At 58.2% G+C, this 25,696-nt stretch overlaps 1 protein-coding gene across 1 annotated transcript in view; it reads right to left on the bottom strand.

Annotated features, from left to right (window-relative positions):
• The window catches only part of CDH22 (cadherin 22), a 77,085-nt gene that overhangs the window by 18,476 nt on the left and 32,913 nt on the right, over positions 1 to 25,696 (bottom strand). The window contains exons 4-7 of the mRNA XM_063147518.1: positions 15,622 to 15,789; positions 14,951 to 15,138; positions 13,039 to 13,292; positions 6,157 to 6,293 (exon numbers count right to left, since the gene is read on the bottom strand). Of these exons, the coding sequence (XP_063003588.1) occupies positions 6,157 to 6,293; positions 13,039 to 13,292; positions 14,951 to 15,138; positions 15,622 to 15,789 (747 nt within the window). The remainder of the gene's footprint in view (positions 1 to 6,156; positions 6,294 to 13,038; positions 13,293 to 14,950; positions 15,139 to 15,621; positions 15,790 to 25,696) is intronic.

The following is a 25,696-nucleotide window of genomic DNA, read 5'->3' on the forward strand; positions in this document are numbered from 1 at the left end:
CCAGGAGGATCCGCTGCAGCTCCAGCCGAGGGATTTCCGCATGGCAGGAAAAGCCTCCAGACAAGGATGAGCAAGCCAGGAAGTTGCTCCACAGCAGGCAGCGGAGGGGAGGGGAGGGGAGGGGAGGGGAGGGGGCATCTTTCCAGAGGAGCTTCCTCCTCCTCCTCCTCCCACACACGGCACAGCAAAGCGGCAGCCGTCAGTGTGTGTGTGGGGAGGGGGGAGACAAGGGGCTGCAACGTCTGACGGCCTGCTGTCAGGGGAACCTTCCCAAGCGGCCACCCCTGCTGCAGAGAAATGAGAGCATTCCGTGGGGCACCCTGGGCCACACCTAACCACTGAGTTCTCTCTGCTCTCCCCAGACAGGCAAAGTCAAGGAGGAGGAGCCCATCCAGGACAGGCTTTGGGCGCAGCCGGCACCACTGTCTTCAGCCACGTCCCTGGAGCCGAGCGTGGTGCAAGATGGAGGTGCAGAAGCAAGGGCAAGGCTGCCCCTCTCCCAAGCACCTGCACTGCACAGAGTTGTGGCATATCCCAGCATCCTTTGCAACCTTCCAAGGGACCCCAAAGCCCCCGTCATGCAAGACGAGCTCAGTGGAGCCTCCACATTCAGTGGCAGGGTACCAGGGATGGCCGTCGCCACGTGGCCTGCTTCAGGGCTTCTCAGAGGCATCTGACCGGTCCCTGTTGGACCGCCTAATCCAGCTGCAGGGCTCCCCGACGACCTTCTTCCCTACGGCTGCGTCTTTCGCACCCCGGACGGTCTGGCCTCTCAAAGCTACTAGCTGGTCTACCGCCCCCAATGCTCATCCTCGCCACCCTTTACAGTAGCTGAAATCAGCCCCCAGCTGCCTCCCACAAGCGGGGGTCTGCTTGGCTGCCTGCTGCTGCTGCTGCAGATTCTGGCTCCAGGAGGCAATTCCCCTCCCCGCCACCACTGGGGAGGGAAAGGGACAGACCAGACCAGCCCTGGCTTAGCAGCCTCCTCCTCCTCTTCCTCCTCCTCCTCCTCCTCCTCCTCTCCCCCAGCCTGCACCCTGCCCCCGCTCAGCGGTAGGAGGGTAATTAAACGGTGGTCCAAACACACGGCTCTGATTAAAGCCGGTCTCCGGCAGGAAGATTTATCATCTCAATTACCAGCAGTGGACACAGCAGTCAAGGCCCCGATCATTTTACATGAGTGCTGAGGAAAACAGGAAGAGAATCACTAATATTAGCCCAAGGAAGGTAAACAGCTTGTGTGTGAGATGAAGATTCATCTGTACAAACACTCCGCCCGTCTGGCTCTCCGGGCAGAGCTGCTGAGCGGACGCCTTTCACGCAGGACGGCGCCAGGCTCACGGCGCCCCGAGGGTCCCCAAGCACAGGCCGCGCAGAGCTCCCGTCAGCCACGGCTGCTCCCTGCCCACTTGGGTGCCTGGCGAGACCCTCCTCGGAGCCCCTGGCCCAGGGCAGATGGTGCCCAGAGCTCCTGGGGAGTGCCGGAGGAAGGATGGGCAGGAGGCGGCCTCAGGACTCCTGGTCCCTGTGGGGAGCAGCAAGGGGGGGAGCGGAGGGCCCTGCTTTCCCAGGCCTCCCCTCCCGCTGCCCGGGAGATCCGCACGGATTGCCCAGAGCCCTCCAGTGAGCAGGGGCTGAAGCAGGACCCCCGCTGGGGGGGAGGCCTCTTCATGGGCTTCCATTCCCCCCAAGAGATGCAGGCGGGGGGGGGGGGCGTGAGCATGTGCTTGTGATGTCCAGAGGGGCAGTCTAGGAGGGCCAGGCCGGTTGGACACTTGCTGGGAGTTGGGGGGCTGGGCAGGACCCACGACGGCCACCGGCCCTGTCTACCAGAGACGGGGTGGAGAGCCCTGCTCCTGCTTGGGGCACAATCCGCCCAAATCAGTGCCACTGCCTTTGTTCCCCTGGTGGGAGGCTCTGCTGGTCCCTCCCTCCCTCCCTCCCTCCCCTCCCCTGCTCAGAGGCCATCTTCCCACCCACCCCGCTCCGAACCCCCCTCCCTTTCGAAGGCCTTACCTTTCCAACTGCCCTTTCCAGCAGAGGATTCAGACACAAATTGTCTTTTAAATTCGATAGCCGCCATTAATATTTCATGATTACAAAACGTTCAGGATAATGTCACTGGCAGGAGCGTCTGGACAGTTAAAATGGATGAGTCAGAACTGCCTGACAGAGAGGAGTCGGCGTGCCAAGGCGGTGGCAGCAGCGGCCACCCGGAGCAGCCCTAATGCAGCCTGACAGGCCTCTCGGCTGCCGGAGCTGCCGGCTGCTCTGAGAACCGGCGCTGCGGTGGGAAGAGGGCCCCCGCCGGAGGCCTGCCGCCCCTCACATTGGCTGCCAAGGACGGGACGGCCACGCGAGGGACGGCCACGAGACGCGCAGCCCCCTTGCAGGCCGCTTCGTGGCCGTGGCGGGCGGAGCGGGTGGCCCGGCTCTGCTGGCCCTGCCGCCAGAACCGGGTGACCTGCGTGCCAGAGGCGCACGTCCAGGCCAGGCTGGGGGAAAGGCCTCTGCCCCCTCCCGAAACCTCTGCATCGTCAGGATGGCCACACCGGCACCCACACCCCGACAGGATCCCACCACCACCGCCGAAACCTGCTGCCACCCTCTTGCCTGCAAGCCTACTGCAGCTGTGGAACGGATCTGAGCCTCTCCCACACACACCTCTGTTGCGGGCACTGAACAATACGGGTCTTTTGCCAATTTGGGACACAAGGAAGAGAGCTGAAACCTTCAGAGCCAAATCCAATGTGACAACACATGTTCCAGATATATTCCAGATAAAAAGCACTCTGATCCCCAGGCATTTGTGGTGTCTTGAAGCTGGTATGGTAAACAGCCTTGGCAAGGCCTGCTACTAGAGCTAATGGTGGTAGCTCATCTGACTGGCATCACCCGCATAGGACTAAACTACAGCGCCCCCCTCCCCAACCCAAACCAGCCCCCTCCACTTCACCTTACGTCTCTTCTCTGCACGAAGGCGGCTCCAGGGCCAGAGGAGAGGCGGAAGTTGCGTTCTCCTGTCAGGGCAAGGGCAGGTGTCAGGCCGATGGCAGAAACACTTCCTGCCTGGGCAGGTGGGGGGCCAGGAGAGGAAAAAAAATCCTGGAGGCCACCTCTGCCCGCCCCCGCCCCCTGCACCATTGAAATGCCTTCCCCCAGAGCTTTTGGGGAGGGCGTCTTGTGCTGACGTTGTCCCCCTGGCCACCTTCCGCAGCAGCTGAGCCCCTGCACCTGCTCCAAGCTGCTGCCTTGTGTTGTTATGGCGCCTTGATCTCAGTTCCACACCAGGGCATGGCAGAGGGCGCACACATGGCAGAGGGCGCACACGAGTCAAGAGGCGCACGACGCAGGACCAACACGCACACCCACCCCTGCACTGGCTTCCCCACGGGACCCTCTCCGCCCCACCCCCCTCTCAGCCCATGCAGAGGGGAGAGGAAGCAGCCATCCCATTCCTCTGTGCATGCGCCTGGGTGAACATGCAAACGGAGACATGTCCACTCCCTGCGCTTCAGCTGCACACGGCAAGGCTGCCTGTGTGTGAAAGAGGAGCCCTGCATGATGACTTTCCCCTACAAACGGTGGAGGAAGGAACTAGAGGATCGGCAATCCTTGACTTGATTTTGACCAGCAGGGATGACTTAGTGGATAAAGTGGCAGTTACGGGGACTCTGGGGGAAAGTGACCACGTCCTACTTGAATCTTGATGATGAAGGAGACAAAAGCTGAGTGTTAACCGTACACGTACTCTGGATTTTAGGAAAGGTCATTTTAATAAACTCAGAGCTATGAGAAGTACGGTCCCATGGCAAGTGACCCTAACAATTCCAACAAGGAAAAAAGATAGAAGCCAAGAGAGGAAACCAATGTGGCTCCACAAAAAAGCTTAGAGACGACCCGAAAACAAAAAAGGATACATATAGGAAGTGGAAGGAAGGCCAGGCTACAAAAGAAGAGTACAGACAGGTGGATTCCTGCATTGAGCAACGGGGGTTGGACTCGATGGCCTTATAGCCCCCTTCCAACTCTACTAGCCTATGATTCCATGACCACCCCACCCCCCGGGTTCACTCACAAGAGCCCTTTCCCCTCGGCATGAGTCAGGCACAGTGCAAGGGGCAGTGGGGGGGGTCCAGGGGCAGCCTGAGCCAGGCCCCACCACGCGGAAGGCACCCCCTCCGCAGGAGCCCCCCAGGCCCGTGGGCATGAAAGATGCCCCCCGGCCCGGCCTGTGCCCCTCCTCTCCAGCCCTCCCCCCTCTCAAGAGCATCCCTGCTGCCTCCCTCACAGGTGCTTCTCCTTCTACCTGCTCTTGCAACAAGTATTTATTCTGCAAAGTCCGTCCTCCCGTCCGCCCCCGCTTTCCTTTTGCAGCGCTGATCCAGCTAGCTCCATCGGAGCGAGGGGGGAGGAAACACCTCCGGGCCCATTCAGAAACCAACTGGCCCAGGCCCTGGAGAGGCAGCCAAGGGAGGCATCAAAGGCTGGACCCGCTGGGACCCGCTTGGCTTTGTTTCCTTGTGTCTTTGTTTGAAGTTTGGAATAGCAGCTTTTGCGCCGTTGCCTTCCTCTTTGGGGAGCGTGGGAGAGACAGAAGGGGGGGGCAGCTCCGACAGCTGAAGAGCATTGCGGGGAGGGGAGGGGGAGGGAAAGCCAGCAGGAGCACCAGGATGCTCACCAACCCTGCCGGAAAACACTGCCAGGTAGAGCAGTTTGTGACACACACGCGCGTGCCACCTGCGTGGCTCTGAACCTCGGCCCAGCCCCTTCCCCAGCTGGAGCCCCCCCCCCCCCGGGCTACCAAGCACCCAAATCACCCTTGTTTGCTCCCTCCCCCACAGCTTGCTGGGATCAGGAAGAGCAAGAGAGGGGCAGGCAGGGGGGCGGGAGGGCAGGGGCTGCAACGCACTGTGCCGCGGGGGGGCTGAGCATGTCCACAGGAGGCCCCCCACCAGTGCCCTCTGCCTCTCACGTGGCCTGCCTGGGTGAAGGCAGCTACTCCGCTATCGCTGGCTCGTGCCTGCCTTTGGCACTTGAGCTGCAGCAGCCAGGCCTGGCCAGGGAAATATTGTAAACAAATCAACAAATCAACAAGGCAAGAAGACCGGGAAAGCGGTGGCCCCCGCGAAGCAAGGAAGCCGCCTCTGGCCTGGGCTCCAGTGGCAGGGAGGCCCACCATCCATGCGCAATCCCTATGACCACCCTGGCCCTGGGGGGTGCAGCCTTCACACTACGGTTCCCACCCGCCCCATCTCCACCCCTAAGCAAGGGAGCTCACGGCGGAGTACAGGAAACGGGAAGCGACACAAGCAGCCGGGAGAGCGGGCGGCAGCGGCGGGGGCACACTTGGGCGGGAAGCCACGCGACCTCCAGGCTCCGGCCAAAGACCGGCGAAGGGCGCCCGTCCCCCGCCCCCCAGGCCGGCCCTCGCCCGCCACAGGCCTGGACCCCAATGGTCGCCTCGAGTCCTTTCGGTACCCTGGTTCAAAGCCACGTGGGGGTGCAGCAGTGACGCTCAGCGGCCCCAAGGGACCAGCTGGAGGGGGAACCGCTGGGCCCCGAGTCCCGGCCGCCTCCTTCTGGCTTCGGATCCATTTGTATTGCTAGAAAAAACCCTCCCGGCCAAATCTCTCTGGACGGGCTTTGCGCTTGAAGTTCTTCAGAAGAGAACAGCGCCATGTGGATGCCTTGTGTGTGGACCACCCAAAGGGACTCGGGGGCTGCGTCCTTCCCCCGCCCCCACCCTGGGGCCATGCACTGCGTGGGGGCAATGTCCGGTTTCCACTTCAGCTGGCCCAGGAAGCCAGTTCATTCGGGTTGGGGGGCTGACAGCTACGGACAGTCAGCAGCAGATGGGGCCCCCCTTTCGAGCCCCGTCCCTCCCCAGCCCCACACGAGCAAAAGCCAGGTGCCCGAGGCAGGTGGGCCTCTTGAACGGAAGGGAGGCCAGGCTGTGTAGACACGGCTCCCTGGGGCCCCAGCCAGCTCAGGGCCTGATTAAGATGCAGCGGAGTCAGTGCCCCCCGCCCACCCGCTGCTTCCTTGTCCGTGGTGTGCCAAATGTGGGCTCCCAGCAGGGTGCCAGGCCTTGCTCTCACCCCGCTGCTCTTTGCTGGAAGCCCGTGACTTCCCCCCCCCCAGCCCGTGACTCACCAGCTTCCATGGCCAAGACCGTGATGTTGTGCCAGCCGGCGGCCTCCCGGTCCAGGACCTTGCTGGTCACGATGGCTCCTGACTGGGGGTCGATGTCGAAGATCTGCTCCAGGTCGGTGGTGCCGTCGATGGCGTACCTGGGCACCCAGAGGGAAGAGAGCCATGAAGGGGCTGTGAGGGAGGGGGGCAGTCGGGTGGGCAGTGGTGGGAGACCTGGCTGGGGGTGGGGGGGAGGGCGGGAGGTGCAGGGTCCCACTTCCACCTGGGAGCTCCTCAGCCCCCAAGGCTCCCTAATCCTAGCCCGGCCGTGGCGAGGGCAGCCCTGCAGTTCACCGGAATTCGGTCAAGACACTTCTGCAAATCAAGCACATTTGCAAATTTCTGCTTGGTTTCCATAATTTCTACTGCTTCCAGGAGACAGGTTGAAATCTTTAAAATAGCATTAGAGGGAAGGACAGAAGGCAGGGGTGAAGGCGGGAGGCAGCTCGTGAGGTTGTGGGCTTGGGGAACGACCACCGCGGAGAACCCGAAAGGATCGCTTGGGGCCGTGGACCCCCTTCGAGGTCTTCATCTTGCCACCAGCGCCCCTGCCTCATTCGCAGGATTGTGCCAGGGGTCCAGACGATGTCCTCAGGCTCCATTTGCAGCCCCCTCCCTCCTTTTCCCACCGCCTCTTTCACGAGTCTTTCCACAAAAGCCCCGGAAGGAGGGAAAGAAGAGGGCTGCACAGGGGGCCTCTTGAGGCGCGGCCCCTTGAGGGGCAGCCCCAGCAGCCCCCCTCTGCCTGGAAGTGGCACCGTCCCCCCGTGCCCCCATCCCACCCACCCCACCTCCCGCACTTTTACCAGGCATGGCCACAAAACGGCTAGAAATGGGCTGCTTTTAAAGTGCTACATTTATAACCCCAGAAACCAGGCCCTGGGTGGAGGCTGTGTCTCGGGGGCCGTGGAGGCCCTGCATGGCCTGACAGAGGGGTCCCTGGTCTCCAGCAGCATCTGCAGGCAGGAGGGGAGGAGCCCCACCCAAAAGCCCGGAGAGCCGCGTCTGCCGGCCCATGTCCACACTCCTGGGCTCAGTGGGCCACGGCGGGCTGGACTTCGTCAGAGGCCACGCCACAGGCCACAGGGTCCCTGGCAGTGCTGAACCCTGCAGCAGAGGCTTCCACGGGCAGAGCCTGCCCAGGGATGGCCCCAGGCTTCCGGGTCGTTCACTCTCTCGCTCCGCTCAGTGCCTCAGCTCGTCAACATTCATTCGGGACAGTCATGCGCCTTCTTCTCGGCAAATGCACGATTACGGAGCACCACGCTCAGGACAAGCGGGTCGGCCCTGCAGGTCAGCAGCCGCCGTTCAAAAGCACAGAGCCTCAAGCCGCTGCCTCGGGGCAGGCCGCCGGAGCACCCTTTGCGTCCCCCTCGCTCCCCCCCACCCTAGCAGCAGACATTGATTGCCCGTGGCCCGTGGCAGGCACATCGCCATCCCAACATGTGGGAACAAGAGGGCCAGGGAGCGCCACGGCAGGCCAGCAGCAATGAAGGGAGGGGGGAACCGGGCTCGCCCCCATCCCCACGAGCGAGCACATGCGTGTGCGCACACAGCTCCCAAGAGAGGTCATGCTCCTCTGCACAATGACAGCAGCTGCTGCTTTGGGGCCAGGAATGTGAAGTGACAGGCCTAGGGGGCGGGGGGCAGGCGGAAGGCACCGTGAGCAGGGTGGCCTGCAGCTGGAGAGGGGGGAGGAGGAGGAGCCCCCCCTTGGTTGTGTGCCAAGAAGAAGCCGAGGCCCTGGCCAGCCCCCATTGTCGACGGGGGAGGTGGGGAAGAGCGATGTTCCCCTCCACACACACACACACACTCCAGCCAGCACCCCCACACACACACACCACACAGGGCCTCGGATCACCCCCCAGGCAGCCCGCTGGGCTCCCTCCATTTGGCAAAGAGCTGCTGCAATACACTTAACGGCTCGGATGAAGGAGCAGAAGAGGACACTTGACACATCCGCAGATGACACAAACCAAGAGGAACTGCAAATACGACGCAGGACAGGAGACAAATTCAGAATGACCTTGATGTATAGAAGCACGAGGCTCTCAGAGGCAGTTCCGTGGCAACGAGCGTGGGGGCCGGCGGTCCAGAAAGGGGAGGCTCCGAGAGAGGCCTCAGACGTGGCAGGATGGCGACGGAAAGCCCCCGGGTCTTTCCAGGCGGGGCTTTCTCGAGCCATAGACCTGCCTCGGCCACGGAACCTCATGGGGAAATCCACCCCACCCCACCCCACCCCGGCCAAAGGAACGCCGCCTCCCATTTGTAACCCTCTCGGTCTTTCCCACCACCCACCCCTGCCTTTTTCCTTTCCTGCCACGGAATGGCGCCACGCGGCCTTTGCAGCCCTCCTCCGCCCGCCTCCCCCCACCCCAGCCAGCCCCGGCTCCCTGGCACACCTCAAGTGCGAAATGCGCCGTAGTCCCACTTGCCCACGTGACCCGTGGAACACGAAACAAACGCAGGGGACAGCTGCAGAAGCCAGGAGGGAGCCAGGCCTGTTCCGTGGCCCACGCGGGCCCAGCTGATCCATATCCCTGACACGAGGGCAAGGTGGGGGCGGTGGGGGGGGAGAGACACAACGTTGGGAACTGCAAGGCTCCACACAAGAGGGGGGGGCGAGCAGGAAGCCTCACGTCCCAAAGCCAGCCCAGGCCACGGAGGGCTGCCGCCCCCCTTGGGCACGCCTCAAGGGACGATTCCCATCTCTCAGGCCAACCAACGGAGTGCAAAGGACGGGGGGGGGGGGTTCTAGTGTCCCGTGGAGAGGCAGCAAAAGGCACCCCTGAGGGGGGCAGGTTAAACGCGGTGAACTGTCAGGGCTCATCCGGACGGCTCAGGTTGCAGACTGGGAGCCCAGATGTTGGGGGCAGGCATTGAAACAGGGCGCTTTAGCCAGCCAGATCTGTGCTGCCCACCCCCCACCCCCGCAAAGTCAAAACCATTGGCCAATTATAAATGAAGACATGTCCAGGCCTGGGCGGGACCCAGCTGAGCATTCTGTTTTGCGGACCCCTCCAGAAAGCTGTACGGGAGCAGACCCACGGCTGGCCACTGGCCACCAGGCGAAGGTGTGTGTCCCCCACCTCGTCCCATCCCCCCAATCCTGCCATTGCAAGGGGCGCAGGCTCTCCCGGAGACAGCTTCCCAGCTGGCAACGCCGCTCTTGCGCCTACCGCTTCCTGCTGTGGTCCTGGCTGCTCGCTGAGCCAGCAGCAGCACCAGCCATCAGACGGAAAGCTTCTCCTGCCGGCCGCCACTGCTGGCCACAAAGGCAGGCAGGCAGGCCGGCAGGCGGCCGAGGAGGGCAACCCCGCCCCCAGGGCCAGGAGGACGGACCACCGGGGAGCACCGGGGAGCAGCTGTCTGCCGGCAGCGCCAGGCCACAAGAATGCAGGTCAAGGCCCCCTTGCCTCTCCGCTCACCCTTCTAATTGTCTGGCTGTCGAGTTTTATTTTCAATCAAGTCTAGTTTGTCTCCTGAGGATTTATTGTCCTTTATGCAGCAAGGAAATCAATCGAGTTGCTTTGCTGCTGCTGCTGCTGCTGCTGCTGCTGCTGCTGCTGCTGCCGCCTGGAGGGGGAGGGTCCCAGACCCTGCATCCTGCGCAGGGCTGAGGCTTGCTCTGGGGCGGGAGGGTTTAGCCCCTCAGCATCTGGAAAGTGCCTCTACCGCGAAGAGGCACCGGCCGCGGCTCGCCCTGCCGCTGACAGAGCAGCCCTGGGAACTGGTCTCCGTGCCCGGGTCACTCCTGGGGCAGGTGGGCTAATGCTGCTGGAGAGCCGGGTGGCTTCTGCATGTGCAGAGCGCAGGCCAGGGCTCAGTCACAGAGCTTGAGCCTCAGTCAGTGGCTACTAGGAAGGACAACTCTACACTTCCCCCAGGATTGGGGCCAGTCAGCCCCTGGGAGCACGTGTGGGAGGGAGGGACGAGGCTCCTGCACTCACGTCCTGCTCGTGCGCTTCCCAGTGGGGGCCTCTGGCTGGCCTCTGTGGAACAGGGTGCAGAACTAGACGGGCCCCCGTGGGCCTCTGACCCAGCTTCAGGGCTCTTCTGTAAGCTGAACGTCCTGCTTCCATCAGTCTATAATGCCCAGGCCGCTGGGCTAGGAAGCAGGGCTTCCCAGCATCAGCCCCCATCTCCTCGCCCCTCGGCCTGAAGAGTCCGGCCAGAACTTTGGGCGAGGAGATTTCCGATGGGCTGCGGCCAAAGGGCTGAGCCTGGGCGGCATCTGCTCCTCCGCTGGGCGCTCTCTTCCGCCGGCTGGGTGCTTCTGCTGACCTGGAGAGTGCCATGATTCCACCCCACACACACCCTCCCTCACGGAAGCCCAGCTCGTGCACAGGGCCAGCTTCCCCCCCCTCCAAATCCCCCCACACACACCCCGTTTCCCAGCTGCCGGAGGAGCCTCTCTGTGCCTCTCTGTGCTGTTGGGGTCTACGGCCACATGGCCCTCCCCTTCCTCCCGCAGGGCCTTTGCTTGAGCTGCCCGCCGTGCCTGACGGCTCCCTGGGCCCTCAGGGGCAGGGGTAGAGGCGGCTGCAGCGGCTCGCTCTGCTTGGGTGGCTCAACCCTCCACCCACTGGCCTCCCTGGTGTTTGGGTGCGAGGGAAGCGCTGGTGAGAGCACGCGTGGCGACCCTCTCTCTCGGCAGGGCCGCCGGTCCTCGCCGCCCACGGAGGCAGCGCGGGGCTCACAGCGGCCACGTGCCCTGGGCTCGCTGAATGGGAAGCTCTTCAGACACGGTGTGAAAAGCTGTTGGCTGCGTTTGTTTCCCCTCCTGGCCGCCTTTGTGCTGTCGCAGGCGCTGTGTCGCGGGAGCCCATCCGCCGCCCGTGTCCAACACACGTCTGCCGATTTAGTGCACACCAAGCAGCTCCGCCAGCCCCTCCCTTCCCAGGCTGCCAGGCGGCACCGGGAGCCGCGAGGGCAGGGAGACCCGGCCGAAGCTCCCGGCCCAGCGGGGAGAGGCCTGCCCTTCACCCCACCCCCCAAGAGCAGGAGGGGCCGGGCGAAAGCTGCCGAGGAGACAGGACAAGGTCACAGGAAAGGCACGGATGTGGAACGCTTCCTTCCTGGGGGTTGCTGGGGAACACGGGAGGGAGGGTGCTGCTGCATCGTGTCCTGCTTTGAGGGTCCCTGTCTGACAGCTGGCTGGCCCCTGTGTGAACAGAGTCCTGGACTGGATGGGCCCTCGGTCTGATCCAGCATCAGGGCTCTTTTGGTGCTCTTCTGATGCTCTTCTGATGCTCTCCCACACTGGAGGCCTTCAAGAGGCAGCTGGACAAGCCTCTGTCAGGGATGCTTTAGGGTGGATGCCTGCATTGAGCAGGGGGTTGGACTCGATGGCCTTGTGGGCCCCTTCCAACTCTGCTATTCTATTATTCTGTGATTAATGTGGAGGCTCGCCGTGGGCCAGGCTCACCACACACACACCCTGCCCCAGCTCCGCTTCCTTCTGCAGTGGGGCTGAGGGGCTCAGTTTCCCCTGGGGCCTCCAGGTGCCTGTAGAGGAGGCCCAGCAGAGGCCATTCCTGACTGATCCCCAGAGCTGGGATGCCTTTAGAGGACAGCTGAGGCTGCCTGCCCCACCTGCCCAGGCCTGCCCCACATCTCACCTTCTTCCCCTGTCACTGCTAGTCTTTCAAGGCCATGAACGAGCCCAGCACTTGACAGCTATCAAGCAAAAAGGCAGGTCCCCGCCCCAAGGAGCATACAATCGGCCATTCCAGCCAGGAGGCCGCAAAAGAGGGAGGGGAGGAGTGAGAGCAGGCTAATGAGCAGGCTGTGTGCTTGGCAGACTTGGGGATGAGGACGAAGGGGCTCCCCAGAGGGCATTACACAAATGCCGGGGGGGGGGGGGTGAGGAGAAACCCGAAGGGGAGGGAGGCGTTCTGGCAGGAGGCCAAAGGGGCAGCAGGGGAGGCGCTTCAGGAGACCCGCGGACGGCTGCAGCCGGTGGAGCCTTTGCACCAGCATCCTGTCCAGCCTGCCCTGGGCTGCTGCTGCTGCTGGTTGGGGTGCTCTAGCCGAGGCCCACAGCTGCCGCCACCGCCACTGCTGCCACCCAGTCCACTGATGCAATTTCCAGAGCTGTTCTGCCACACAGCCCCCCACCCCCACCCACCCCGTGCACCAGCTTGGGCTCATGCGGAGACTGGAAGGCCTTGATGGCCACCGGCTATGCCTCCGGGACAAGCCCGGCTGTTGCCACGGGTCACACGGCCCACGCACGGGGCCACGGGGACCCTCCCCTCCCTCTCCATTCCACCAGCGAAGTAACACAGCCGAGGGAGTGGGGATGGCGGCATGAAGCCGAGCCGGGGGGTGCGGGTGGGGGAGAGACTCTGAGCCCAGGTGCCAGCGAAGGGCCCTTAAGGACACCCTCTGGCTTCTGACTCCTGGCAGGGGATTCACAGCATGGCCCCGAGGAACGTGAGCCCTCGTGCCAGAAATTAGCACCCAGGCGGTGGGTCTGCAGCAGCAGCCTCCCTTGCTGTCACGCCTGACCAGCCTTCCGTGGGGTGGGGGCTTGCTCCTGGCTGCCCCGCCATCATTCCGGGGCAATATTCAGAGGAACCCAAGCAAAGCGGGGAGGGGTCCGAGAGGGGCAGACCCCTCCCACTGGCCACACAGCCGCAGCCCCGGCACCAACGCTTGGGGCTCCTCAGGCAGAAAGGCAAAGGTCCCGCCTGCCCCTCCCTCCTAGCTGCTCAGCTGGCTCTGTGGGGCCCTGACCCACGTGGCCTTCCGGCACACTTATCCCCCCAGACCTGGCCGCCTCCTCCCTGCATCTCGCACCCATTTCCCAGAGAGGGAAGGAAGGGCTACGTGCCTTACCGGACGGGGCTGCGTGCCGCGTCGGGGTCCAGAGCGGTGACCGCGCCCACCGCGGTGCCCACCGCCGCGTCCTCCTGCACCTCCATCAGGCCATGGGGGGGCTGGAACTCCGGGGGCTCGTCCACATCCAGCACGGAGACCCGCACGATGGTCTGGTCCCGGAAGGTGCCCAAGTCCACGAAGCGGGGGTCGGCAAACTTGTTCAAGGCCTCCACCACCACCGTGTGCCCCGCCTGGGCCTCGAAGTCCAAGGGCTGCAATGGAAGAAGCATAGACTCATAGAATAGCAGAGTTGGGAGGGGCCTACAAGGCCATCGAGTCCAACCCCTTGCGCAATGCAGGAATCCACCCTACAGCATCCCTGACAGGTGGCTGTCCGGCTGCCTCTGGAAGGCCTCTTCTCTAGTGTGGGAAGAGGAGAGGGCTGGGGGGAGGGGGGCTGGGCAGGCTCTACCCTCACCCACCCCACACCCTGCAACTTCACAACGGCTGCCTCGGTGTTGAAGCCGCAGTGCGGACGCCCCTCAGGGGTGGGATTGCCATCCCAGGGAGGGGGCCAGCCAAGGCCTCCCCAGAGCCAGCCGCCAGAACACCTGTCTGTTTGGAAAGACCCCAGCAAATCCCAGCCCCCAGCCCGGTTGCAAAGGAAAACAGATGGTTCAGCCAAAAGAGCCCCCCCCCCCCGCCCAGGCTGGCAACGCCACAGGCGAACCAAGAGGAACAGCTCAGCACCCCTGAAAACGAGGCCGAGGGGGCTACAGCGCCCCCCTCCCCTCGGCTAAATCTCGGGCCGGCTCTGAAGCGGCAGACCTGCAGCTCCCTGCACCGGGGGCAGTGGGAGAAGAAGACCTTTGGAAGGCGGAGCCAGGAACTGAACGTGGCTGCCATCCTGCACGCTCAGAACGCAGAGATGTTCAAACCCCAGTTCAGTCGCCGGCATGTGCGGCTTGCTGGGAGATCTGAAAGGGCGCAAGACCCCCTCGTCACGGCAGAGCGTGTTCCGCCAACCAAGCGGGGCCCAGGGCGCGCCCCGAGCAAAGCAGCAGCGTCTGGAGAAAAGGGCTGCTGGGGTGGGAGGGGAGGGAGGGGTGGGAGGCTGGCAGTCCTGTCCCTGCTGAGAAGGGCACGACCCCAGGAGCTCCTGTTGCCACCCACCCCTCCTCCCTCCCTCCCACCCACCCACCCACACACACCGCCTTACACACAAGCAGGAATCGAGGAGGGCCTTGGTAGCATGGTGCACGCTGCTGTGTGCGTGACTTTCGAAGAGGGACAATCATCAATCACACTGTGATTATTTTCACAGCCGCAGTTATTGGAATGCAACAACAGCCTCATCGCTCCATCGCCTCCCCTGCCCCCCCCATCGCCCCGCCAGTGCGTGCTGCTGCCTCTGGGGCCGCCTCCCCACCTCAGGCGCCTCCCCAGCTATGCGGACAGGCGCACGGACGCAGCAGCAGCGTTCCCACCCCACAGACGGATGCGGGGCTTGCTGGCGCTGCCTTTCCGACCTCTCTGGCCCCTCGGAAATGCTTTGCGCAGCCCTGCGTTCCTGCCCCCCATTGCGCAGCAGTGGGCTAGCAAAGGTCTGGGGTTTGCTTTGTCTCCAGAGACCCAAACTGACGCTGCCACTGACTTTGCTGAGCTGCCCAAACGGACAGCGAGCCGGTCAGGTGGGGGCAGCCAGTTGTGGGGATGGGAGAAACGGTGGATCAATGAACGCCCAGTGTGTGGGGAGAGGCCCGGAGGGGAGGCTGTGCTTGGGGCAAGACACGGGGTTAGGGCGGGCTGCACACGGCCTTGGGAGGCATCCGGGGACAGGCGCGCCAGCGGCCAATGGAGCAGGGCCCGGCACGACCACCCTCCTGGCTGGATCCCTTGCAGGCAGACGCCCCTCGCCCCGCTGGCTCACCTTCTGCACACAGAGGAGTGCTTCCTGCGTGTTGCTGTCTGTGGTCACCCGGAAAGCTCCCAGGCCTTCCTCGTCCTTGACCTGGTAGGTCATGTCCGTGTTTTCGCCCACGTCCGAGTCCTCAGCCTTCACTCTTCCGATCAGCGTGCCCACGGGGGCTGTCTCCGCGATGCTGAACTGGTACATCTCTGATTTGGGCGGGGAGAAGCAGGGAGAGCCAGGGTGAGGTCTTTGCTAGGGAGGGGGCAGGAGGAGGGCCTGCCAAAGGGCCACAGCCCTGCCTCTAAGGAGTGGCCACCACACACACACACCTCGAAGCCCTGCACAGATGGCAGAGCCAGCCCCTCCCAGGGGCCAGGGGAGTCTGCCATCTGGCAGCACCCACCCCACCCCACCCCTATCAGGGAACCAGCCCCTTTCTTCCACAGGCAGAAAAGCCCTCCGTGGCTTCTGCCCCCAGCCGGCTGCTCCTCGAGCACCACGCTGTGGCACCTCAACCTGGTGCTGTGTGAGCGTGGCACAGGCAACGTGGCCCCACAGCCGACCTGGCATGGGCAAGTAGTGCCCTGGGCCACACCCAAGGCAGCCCAGCCACGGCATCCGCCCCCACCCCACGGCCGAGAGCCGCTCTCCTCGACGGAGCTGCTGGGGGCCGCGTGGCAAGCGCTCACTCTGCGGGAAGCGAGGCGGGTTGTCGTTCACGTCGGTGATGACGATGGTAACGGTGGTGGAACCCGAAAGGCCTCCCAGCTGCCCCGCCATGTCCGTCGCCCGGACCACCACTTCGTACCGGTCCTGGGTCTCCCGGTCCAGATTGGCCACGGCTGTGCGGATCACACCTGCAAGAGGCCACGGGATGTCTGGGAGACTACAACGCGCAGGTGCCAGGTGGGGAGCGCCACCCTCCCCTCCACGAACGACACCACAGATACACGCCCAGGGACGCAGGCCGGGACGCGTCAGGCCAGATGCTGCCTCCCCTTGCCTTGCACTTGGGAGGAGGGATGGGGGCCGTGGGGGGCCCTCCCCCCATCAGAAGCCAGAGCAGCTTTCCAGGCTCCGCCCTCAGCTGGCCCCGAACCTCCGTGAAGCAGGAACCCTCGACCTGCTTGTGCTGTTGAAAGCGGGCTGCTCAGCAGCCCACCCAAGGGAAAGTGGGGGTTGTGTGTGGGGATATGCCAGGAGGGGAGGCAGGAGTGTCTCTGGGGGGGGGGGTGTCCACCATCAGGCCCAGGGCTGGGAGCCACGGCAGGAACCCTTTGTGATCAAACTAGCTGGGAAGCTCCCTAAGGAGGCTCGCTTGGCACCTACGTTATACGCCTTTAGGCGCCAGGTGAAGAAGACCTTTTTATTCTCCCAGCATTTTAACAGTCTATAAATAAATTTTAACTTGGTGTTTTAAATTTGTAATTTTGCATTGCTGCTGTTTTTATCTGGTTGCGCTTTTATATTGTATTTTATATTACGGTTTTATACTGTTGTTTTATACTTCGAATGTTTTTAATTTTTGTGAACCGCCCAGAGAGCTCCGACTATTGGGCGGTATAGAAACGTAATAAATAAATAAATAAATAAGCAGCAGCATGTGCGAGAGAGTGTGAGCGTGGGCTGTGTTGTGGTGAGGAAGGCAGCATGGCAGCGGGGGGGGGGGCAGGATCTCCTCCCCCACTGCTGAAGCCAGAGCCCCGCCCCCCACCTCCCAGGGCAGCAAGCAGAGAACGGCAGCTCCCCACAATCCCCGGCTCCCTGTTTTGGCCACAGCTGCTGCACGGCAGAAGGACCCTCTTGCCCAGCGCTGGGTGAGATCCAAGGAGTTTTGCTCCCTGTTTGTTTTAGCAGCTCAGAAAAGCACCAGCTGCTGGTTAAACTCATCAGATCAAAATAAAGATCTTTCTGATGAACTCCGTCTAGGTCTATAAATAGCTGTCACCCCTGAGAAGCCAGGAGATTTGGAGAAGGCGCAGAGCCGGAGGCAGGCAGCAATGCCACTCCCCAAGCCAACACCCACCTACCCACCCACCCCGAAGACAAAGAGGGGGCTGGGGGCCAGGGGAGGCAGGGGGTAGGCATTTGCCCACTGTTGCTGAGCTGCGGGAAGGGCTTCTGCACCACGCTCTGGGCTCCGTGGGGCAAACATTTTGCATCTCCGTCCCCAAGGGCCTCCTGCCCACATTCAGCTTTTGCAGTAGGGGGGCTTAATCCAATTGTGCGCACGACCACCTCTTCCACCCCGCCTCGGATTTTGCACACCCTTACGCGTATCACCATCCCTCGCAGAAAAGCACTTCCAAAATTCTCTCTGCTCTATGTCAACCTTTGCACATCTCAACAAAGTTAAGGGGGGGGCAGCCTGGCTGGGTATCATTTTAGCACTATTATTTTTTAAAATCACCCAACCCCCCAATAAAAACAGCCCCATGATCAAGAAAGGAAACGGAGGGCACCGATGCCCTTGCAAACAGGGCGCCTCACGCAAAGCTCCCTTCAGGCGACGGCAGACTACAAGACGGCTGAAACCACACGGCTGGCTATCAAGCGCAGCTCTGAATAGCCCGCAGCACAGCACCCTTCCTGCCCCACAGCTACCCTGGGGCAAGCCCCTTCCCCAGCAGGGGATTGATTGACAGCCCCCCCTCCCGGGACCTCCCTTGGGCAGGACTAGCTCCTAGTGGGTGGAGACAGGCTAGTCTGACCTTGGGTAAGGGGCCTGAGTTCAAATCCCTCCTCAAGCGTAACCCGGGGCTGTCACTCTGAGCACTGTGGACGAGGAGAATGCAAAGGGTTGCTGTGAGCCTGTGCACATCCTGGTGGGGGCACCGCTCTACAGAGGACTCGCTGCAAGCAGGATTCCCTTCCAGACCCCTCAGAGACAGGCTTCCTTGGGTTGTGCAAAAACGACCTCCATGGATGAGAGCAAAGCTCCATCTAGCCCAAACAGAGAGAGGGGGAGAGCGCCAGAGGCCTCGGAAAGCTTCCCAGGAGGGAGGGAGGGTGGGTGGGAGGTCAGGAAGGAGCCGGTGCCCCCCACATACACACACCTGGTGCTTCCCAGGGGCCTCACAGGGAGCTGCGTCTACAAAGCTGGCCTGGCTGCAAGCTGCCTGTGGTCTGTCCTCCATCAATGGCTCCAATGGCTTGGGGTGTCACCATTATTATTATTATTATTATTATTATTATTATTATTATTATTATTATCCATCTTTCTCGCTTTTGACAGTTTTTCTAGACAGACATGACGGGCTTTGCCAAGTCTTGCTGTCGTTTATAGATTCAGGAATTTCCTGACAATTGAGCTTGTTTTAATTATGGCTGCTTTCTGGATGTTGGTGCGGATGTATTTTGGTAGGCCCAGTTTCTGAAGGATTTCTGTAGAGTTTTTTGATGTGATGCCGGTGGCTGTTGTGACTAATGGGATAATTGTGGCCTTTTCCTGTTGCCATAGTTCTTTGACTTCCATGGCCAGTGGTGTATATTTCCCTCTCTTTTCCTCTTCCTTTTCTACAACATTTTTGTCATTCAGTATTGCTATGTCGATGAGGTATGTGTGTTTTCCTTTTTTTTTCTATGACTGTTACATCTGGTCGGTTGCAAGGTATTGTCTTGTTCGTCTGAATTGTTCTGTCACAGTATATTTTATGGTCTGCATTTTCCAAGATTGTTTTGGGTGAGTATGTATAGTATGGTGTAGGTTGTTTGATGAGGTTGCATTTGATGACCAGTTGTTGGTGGATTATTTTTGCAGCTGAATTGTGTCTGTCTGTATAGTCCATTCCTGCCAGAATTCTACATCCTCCTGTTTCATGGAACTGATGGCATTTCCTACATAAATCTGTTGTTACGCTTAACTTTTATGATGTGTTTTTGGTAGTTCTTGGTTGCTATAAGTTGATCCTGTATAGCTATTAGGAATCCTTCTGTTTCTGGAAGGAGCCATTCGTACGATTGTTCTTTGTCTATTTGTGGGTTCTGTATTATGTTGTCGTGCGTTCCATGGAGTGCTTTTTGTGCCCATTTTTCTTTTTTCTCTGCGAGTGAGAGTGGTCATGTTTGGTCTTCGTTTTGTAGTGCTAGGTTGAGTGGGGTGTGATTTTTACCTGCTTTAACTATGGCTTTATGAATGTGGGTGTTTTTTAGTGTGAAAGAACTCTCTGAGTGATTTCATCTGTTTAGTATGGATTGTGTTGATGTCCAGCAGGCCTCTTCCTCCTCCTTTCCTGCTGATAGTTTTTCTTTCAGTGCATGAACTGAGATGGAGCGCACGGTGTTTCGTGAGTTTGGTGCGGTTGAGTCTGTTCCTCTGAGTTCAGTTTGTGGCCAGTATATGATTCCAAATAAGTATGTGAGGATGGGTATTGCGTAAGTGTTGATGACTTTGAAAATGTTTTTAGAGTTGAGTTTGGATTATAGGATTTGTGATAGGTGAGTTTTATATTGCATTCTTAGTTGAGCTTTTACTGTGGAGTGGTTGATTTCCGTGTTTTGCTGGAATCCTAAATATTTGTATGTTTCGTTTTCTTCCACGGTATCTTCTATTATTATTATTATTATTATTATTATTATTATTATTATTATTATTATTATTATTATTTCTATACCGCCCCATAGCTGGTTTGCATAAGAGTTTCCCTGCGTCTGTCTGTCCAGCTCCCCCCCTCCCCGCCCAGTCCTTCTGGGATGGGAAGGAGGGCAGTCACAGAGTCTGCTAGAAGAGCCCCGCGGCTGCGTGAAGCCGGGGAGGCCCAGCCCTGCATGTCTTTCTTTCTCGACTCTCCCCCACCCAGAACATTTGTCAGCCTAGAGGAGCTGCTAAACATCCCGGCTTTGCCACACACACACACACTGCCTCTCTCCCTTTCGCACAGCCGGCTGTTTGCCCTGCAATGACCTGTCTTGCACCAAAGCTCTTGCTGCCCTTCCTGCCACGCACCAAAGGGAGGGAAGAGGGGGGCTGCTGAATGTTCCAAGGTCCCATAAAATGCTCCTCTTCCCCCACATCAGGGGGCCACAATGGGCCCAGGAGATGGCAGCCCCCCCCCTTCCAGACGCCATTCACCAAAAAGCCAGCCTCCCCTCCCCCCTGCCCAGGCTCAGGTCTGCCTGTGGCTAACTGAACGGGTCTGCTTGCCTGCCCAGGCCACTGACATGGAACCCAGATAGACGGCTGTGTGCCTTTGCCCTGGTGCCTGTGTGTCTCTGAGCATGTAAAGCGTGCACCTTCTCTCACCTGCCTGGGTCAGGGGACAGGCTATTAGGGCAGAAGAACCTCCCAAAAAGTTCTGCCCCTCTGCCCCTCCCTCTTTAGCCTGGGCAGGGGTGGCAGGCGGGAGGGGAGTCCAGCCTGCTTGCCCCTGGTGAAGGACTGAGGGCGCAGCAGGGCCCTCCTCCCCACAGCAATAGTAAAGCGGAATTGCGGGGGGGGGGGAGGGCAGGCGGAAGAGGCGCTAGCAAGCCTGTCGCTGCCGCTGCTGCCGCTCTCCCACTGCTCATGGCGAAGGAAGAGGCTCCATTAATTAAAGGCTCTGAAGCACTCTGTAACGGCAAGGATGCTTGTCAGTGTCGATGTGACGAGGAAGCGAAGAGCCAGAGGGAGGGGCGCCATGCTGACCATGTCCCCAGCCACATCGCAGGCCCAGGGCAGGGCAGGGCAGGGCAGCCAGGGGCACAGCCTGGCTCAGAGGGAGCGCCGGATCTGCCTGACTCACTGCTGACCCAGGGACCTTGTCCCCGCACCGAACTGGCCATGACTTGAAAGCTCCTTGCACACAATTCAAGGAGGAGCCACCCCTGTCTCCCATGACCCAAGAGGCCAGAAACATCCCATAATGTGCAGCCATTCCGCCTCCCAGAGCAGCTCCACGGAGCCCTCTGTTTCACTGCTGGCATAGAAGGGGGAATTTCAACAGGTATCTCCGACCGCGGTGTCCTTCTGGGACGACTGCCTGAGCTGGGAGTGGGAGGTGCTGCATTGCAACGGTTCCGCTCCTACTTGGAGAGTCAGCTCCAGAAAGTGGTGCTTGGGGGCATTGCTCAGCCCCGTGGATTCTCCAGTACAGGGTTCCAAAGGGGTCAGTTTTGTCCCCCATGCTCTTCAACATCTATATGAAACCGTTGGGTGCGGTCATCTGGAGTTTTGGAGTGCGTTGTCATCAGTAGGCTGATGACACGCAGCTCTACTTCTCCTTTTCATCTTCACCAGGTGAGGCTGTGGATGTGCTGAACCGGTGCCTGGCTGTGTCAATGGACTGGATGAGGGCTAATAAATTGAGACTCAATCCAGACAAGATTGAGATACCATTCGTGGGCAGTTCTTCTGACCGGATGGAGGGTGCTCAACCTGTTCTGGAGGGGCTTACACTCCCTCGGAAGGAGCAGGTTCGTAGTTTGGGGGTTTTCCTAGAACCATCTCTGCCACTTGAGGCCCAGGTAGCCTCAGTGGTATGGAGGGCCTTCTACCAGCTTCGGTTGGTGGTCCAGCTATGCACCTGGCTTCAGTTGTCTATGCTCTGGTAACCTCCAAGTTAGATTACTGCAATGCGCTCTATGTGGGGCTGCCTTTGAAGATGGTTCAGAAGCTGCGGCTTGTGCAAAATGCAATGGCCAGTATGATAATCGGGGAAAAAAGGTTCAAACATATAAGACCCACTCTGGCCTGCTTGCATTGGCTGCTTATACATTTCCGAGCCCAATTCAAGGTGCTGGTTATTCACCTATAAAGCCTTACCCGGCTTGGGACCACAATACCTGATGGAACGCCTTTCCCAGCACGAACCTACCCATACACTAAGCTCAACATCTAAGGTCCTCCTCCAGGTGCCTCCTCCGTGGGTCATTTGGAAGATGGCAACAAGAGAGAGGGCCTTCTCAGCGGAGGCCCCCCAATTATGGCACGATCTCCCCAATGAGGCCCGTCGGGCGCCAACATTGCTATCTTTTTGGTGCCAGTTTAAGCAATTGAAGGATATAACTTGTTCAAAAAGAACAGAAGAAATAGAAAGGTGGAGTTGCACTATATGTTAAAAATACCTATCCCTGCACAGAAATACAGGCGGATCAGACTGGGAGCCCCGTCGAGAGCATCTGGATTAAAATAAATGGGGCAAGGAATAAAAAGAACATGATAATCGGAGTCTACTACCGACCACCCAATCAAGGAGAAGACGAGGATGAAACTTTTGAGAAACAAATTGCCAGTGTTTCAAGGAAGTGTGATGTAGTAGTGATGGGGGACTTCAATTACCCTGATATTTATTTTATTTATTTATTTATTTATTTATTTATTTATTTATTTATTTATTTATTTATTTATTACATTTATATACCGCCCCCCCAGCCGAAGCTCTCTGGGCAGTTTACAACAATGATATCTGTTGGGAGACCAATACTGCCAAAAGCGGCCCTTCCAAGAAATTCCTGACATGTGTGGGTGATAACTCTCCTACAGAAAGTGGAGGAAGGAACTAGAGGATCAGCAATCCTTGACTTGATATTGACCAATAGGGATGACTTAGTGGATAAAGTGGCAGTTACGGGAACTCTGGGGGAAAGTGACCACGTCATACTTGAATTCTTGATGATGAAGGAGACAAAAGTTGAGTGTAGCCATACACGTACTCTGGATTTTAGGAAAGCTGATTTTAATAAACTCAGAACTATGATAAGTAAGGTCCCGTGGCAAATGAGCCTAATGAGAAAAGGAGTGCAGGATGGGTGGGAGTATTTAAAAAAAGAAATTTTAAAGGCACAGTTCGGCCCTGGTTAGGCCTCATCTACAGAATCATAGAATCATAGAATAGCAGAGTTGGAAGGGGCCTACAAGGCCATCTAGTCCAACCCCCTGCTCAATGCAGGAATCCACCCTAAAGCATCCCTGACAGATGGTTGTCCAGCTGCCTCTTGAAGGCCTCTAGTGTGGGAGAGCCCACAACCTCCCTAGGTAACTGATTCCACCGTCGCACTGCTCTAACAGTCAGGAAGTTTTTCCTGATGTCCAGCCGGAATCTGGCTTCCTTTAACTTGAGCCCGTTATTCCGTGTCCTGCACTCTGAGAGGATCGAGAAGAGATCCTGGCCCCCCTCTGTGTGACAACCTTTTAAGTATTTGAAGACTGCTATCATGTCTCCCCTCAATCTTCTCTTCTCCAGGCTAAACATGCCCAGTTCTTTCCGTCTCTCTTCATAGGGATTTGTTTCTAGACCCCTGATCATCCTGATTGCCCTCCTCTGAACACGCTCCAGCTTGTCTGCGTCCTTCTTGAATTGTGGAGCCCAGAACTGGATGCAATACTCTAGATGAGGCCTAACCAGGGCTGAATAGAGAGGAACCAGTACCTCACGTGATTTGGAAGCTATACTTCTATTAATGCAGCCCAAAATAGCATTTGCCTTTCTTGCAGCCATATCGCACTGTTGGCTCATATTCAGCTTGCGATCTACAACAATTCCAAGATCTTTCTCGTTTGTAGTATTGCTGAGACAAGTGTCCCCCATCTTGGAACTGTGCATTTGTTTTCTATTCCCTAAATGTAGAACTTGGCATTTATCCCTATTAAATTTCATTCTGTTGTTTTCAGCCCAGCACTCCAGCCTATCAAGATCACTTTGAAGTTTGTTTCTGTCTTCCAGGGTATTAGCTATCCCACCCAATGTTGTGTCATCTGCAAATTTGATCAGCGTTCCCTGCACCTCCTCGTCCAAATCATTAATAAAAATGTTGAAGAGCACTGGGCCCAGGACTGAGCCCTGCGGCACCCCACTCGCTGCCTCTCCCCAGTTTGAGAAGGTTCCATTGATAAGTACTCTTTGAGTCCGATTCTGTAGCCAACTGTGAATCCACTTAATAGTTGTTCCATCTAGCCCACTTTTAGCTAGTTTGTTAATCAGAATGTCATTTGGTACTTTGTCAAAAGCTTTGCTGAAGTCAAGATATATGACGTCCACAGCATTCCCACGGTCCACAAGGGAGGTTATCCTATCAAAAAATGAGATCAAATTAGTCTGACAGGATTTGTTCCTGACAAATCCATGTTGGCTTCTAGTAATCACTGCATTGATTTCAAGGTGTTTACAGATTGACTTCTTTATAATCTGCTCCAGAATTTTCCCAGGGATGGATGTCAGACTAACTGGTCTGTAGTTCCCAGGTTCCTCCTTTTTGCCCTTTTTGAAGATAGGGACAACGTTAGCCCTCCTCCAGTTGTCCGGCACCTCACCCATCATCCATGATTTTGCAAAGATAATAGACAAAGGTTCTGAGAGTTCTTCTGCTAGTTCCTTCATTACTCTTGGATGCAGTTCATCGGGCCCTGGAGATTTAAACTCATTCAAGGAAATTAGGTGTTCTTTGACCATTTGTTTATCAATCTCAAACTGCAATCCTGCCCCCTCAACTTCTGCTTCACTTTTTCCAGGGGGGTCATAGACCCGCTTTTGGGATAAGACGGAGGCAAAGTAGGAATTGAGCACTTCAGCCTTTTCTTTGTCGTCTGTTATCAATTTGCCATCCTCATTAAGCAGTTGAACCACCATTTCTTTCCTCTGTCTTTTACTACTCACGTATCTGAAGAAAGCCTTTTTATTGCTTTTAGCATCCCTCGCTAATTGCATCCAGTTCTGGGCTCCACAATTCAAGAAGGACGCAGACAAGCTGGAGCGTGTTCAGAGGAGGGCAACCAGGATGATCAGGGGTCTAGAAACAAATCCCTATGAAGAGAGACGGAAAGAACTGGGCATGTTTAGCCTGGAGAAGAGAAGATTGAGGGGAGACATGATAGCAGTCTTCAAATACTTAAAAGGTTGTCACACAGAGGGGGGCCAGGATCTCTTCTCGATCCTCTCAGAGTGCAGGACACGGAATAACGGGCTCAAGTTAAAGGAAGCCAGATTCCGGCTGGACATCAGGAAAAACTTCCTGACTGTTAGAGCAGTGCGACGGTGGAATCAGTTACCTAGGGAGGTTGTGGGCTCTCCCACACTAGAGGCCTTCAAGAGGCAGCTGGACAACCATCTGTCAGGGATGCTTTAGGGTGGATTCCTGCATTGAGCAGAAGGTTGGACTAGATGGCCTTGTAGGCCCCTTCCAACTCTGCTATTCTATGATTCTATGATTCTGTAGATGAGGCCTAACCAGGGCCGAACTGTGCCTTTAAAATTTCTTTTTTTAAATACTCCCACCCATCCTGCACTCCTTTTCTCATTAGGCTCATTTGCCACGGGACCTTACTTATCATAGTTCTGAGTTTATTAAAATCAGCTTTCCTAAAATCCAGAGTACGTGTATGGCTACACTCAACTTTTGTCTCCTTCATCATCAAGAATTCAAGTATGACGTGGTCACTTTCCCCCAGAGTTCCCGTAACTGCCACTTTATCCACTAAGTCATCCCTATTGGTCAATATCAAGTCAAGGATTGCTGATCCTCTAGTTCCTTCCTCCACTTTCTGTAGGAGAGTTATCACCCACACATGTCAGGAATTTCTTGGAAGGGCCGCTTTTGGCAGTATTGGTCTCCCAACAGATATCATTGTTCCAGAGGTGTTCGCATTCCCCCAGCCAGAAGCCCCCTTTGCAGTCGGAAGAGTGACATCAGGAAAAACTTCCTGACTGTTAGAGCAGTACAACAATGGAACCAGTTACTTAGGGAGGTCGTGGGCTCTCCCACACTAGAGGCCTTCAAGAGGCAGCTGGACAACCCTCTGTCAGAGATGCTTTAGGGTGGATTCCTGCATTGAGCAGGGCATTGGACTCGATG

This window comes from Elgaria multicarinata, chromosome 1, assembly GCF_023053635.1.
Source record: "Elgaria multicarinata webbii isolate HBS135686 ecotype San Diego chromosome 1, rElgMul1.1.pri, whole genome shotgun sequence".
In the NCBI taxonomy this organism is placed as follows: Eukaryota; Metazoa; Chordata; class Lepidosauria; order Squamata; family Anguidae; genus Elgaria; species Elgaria multicarinata.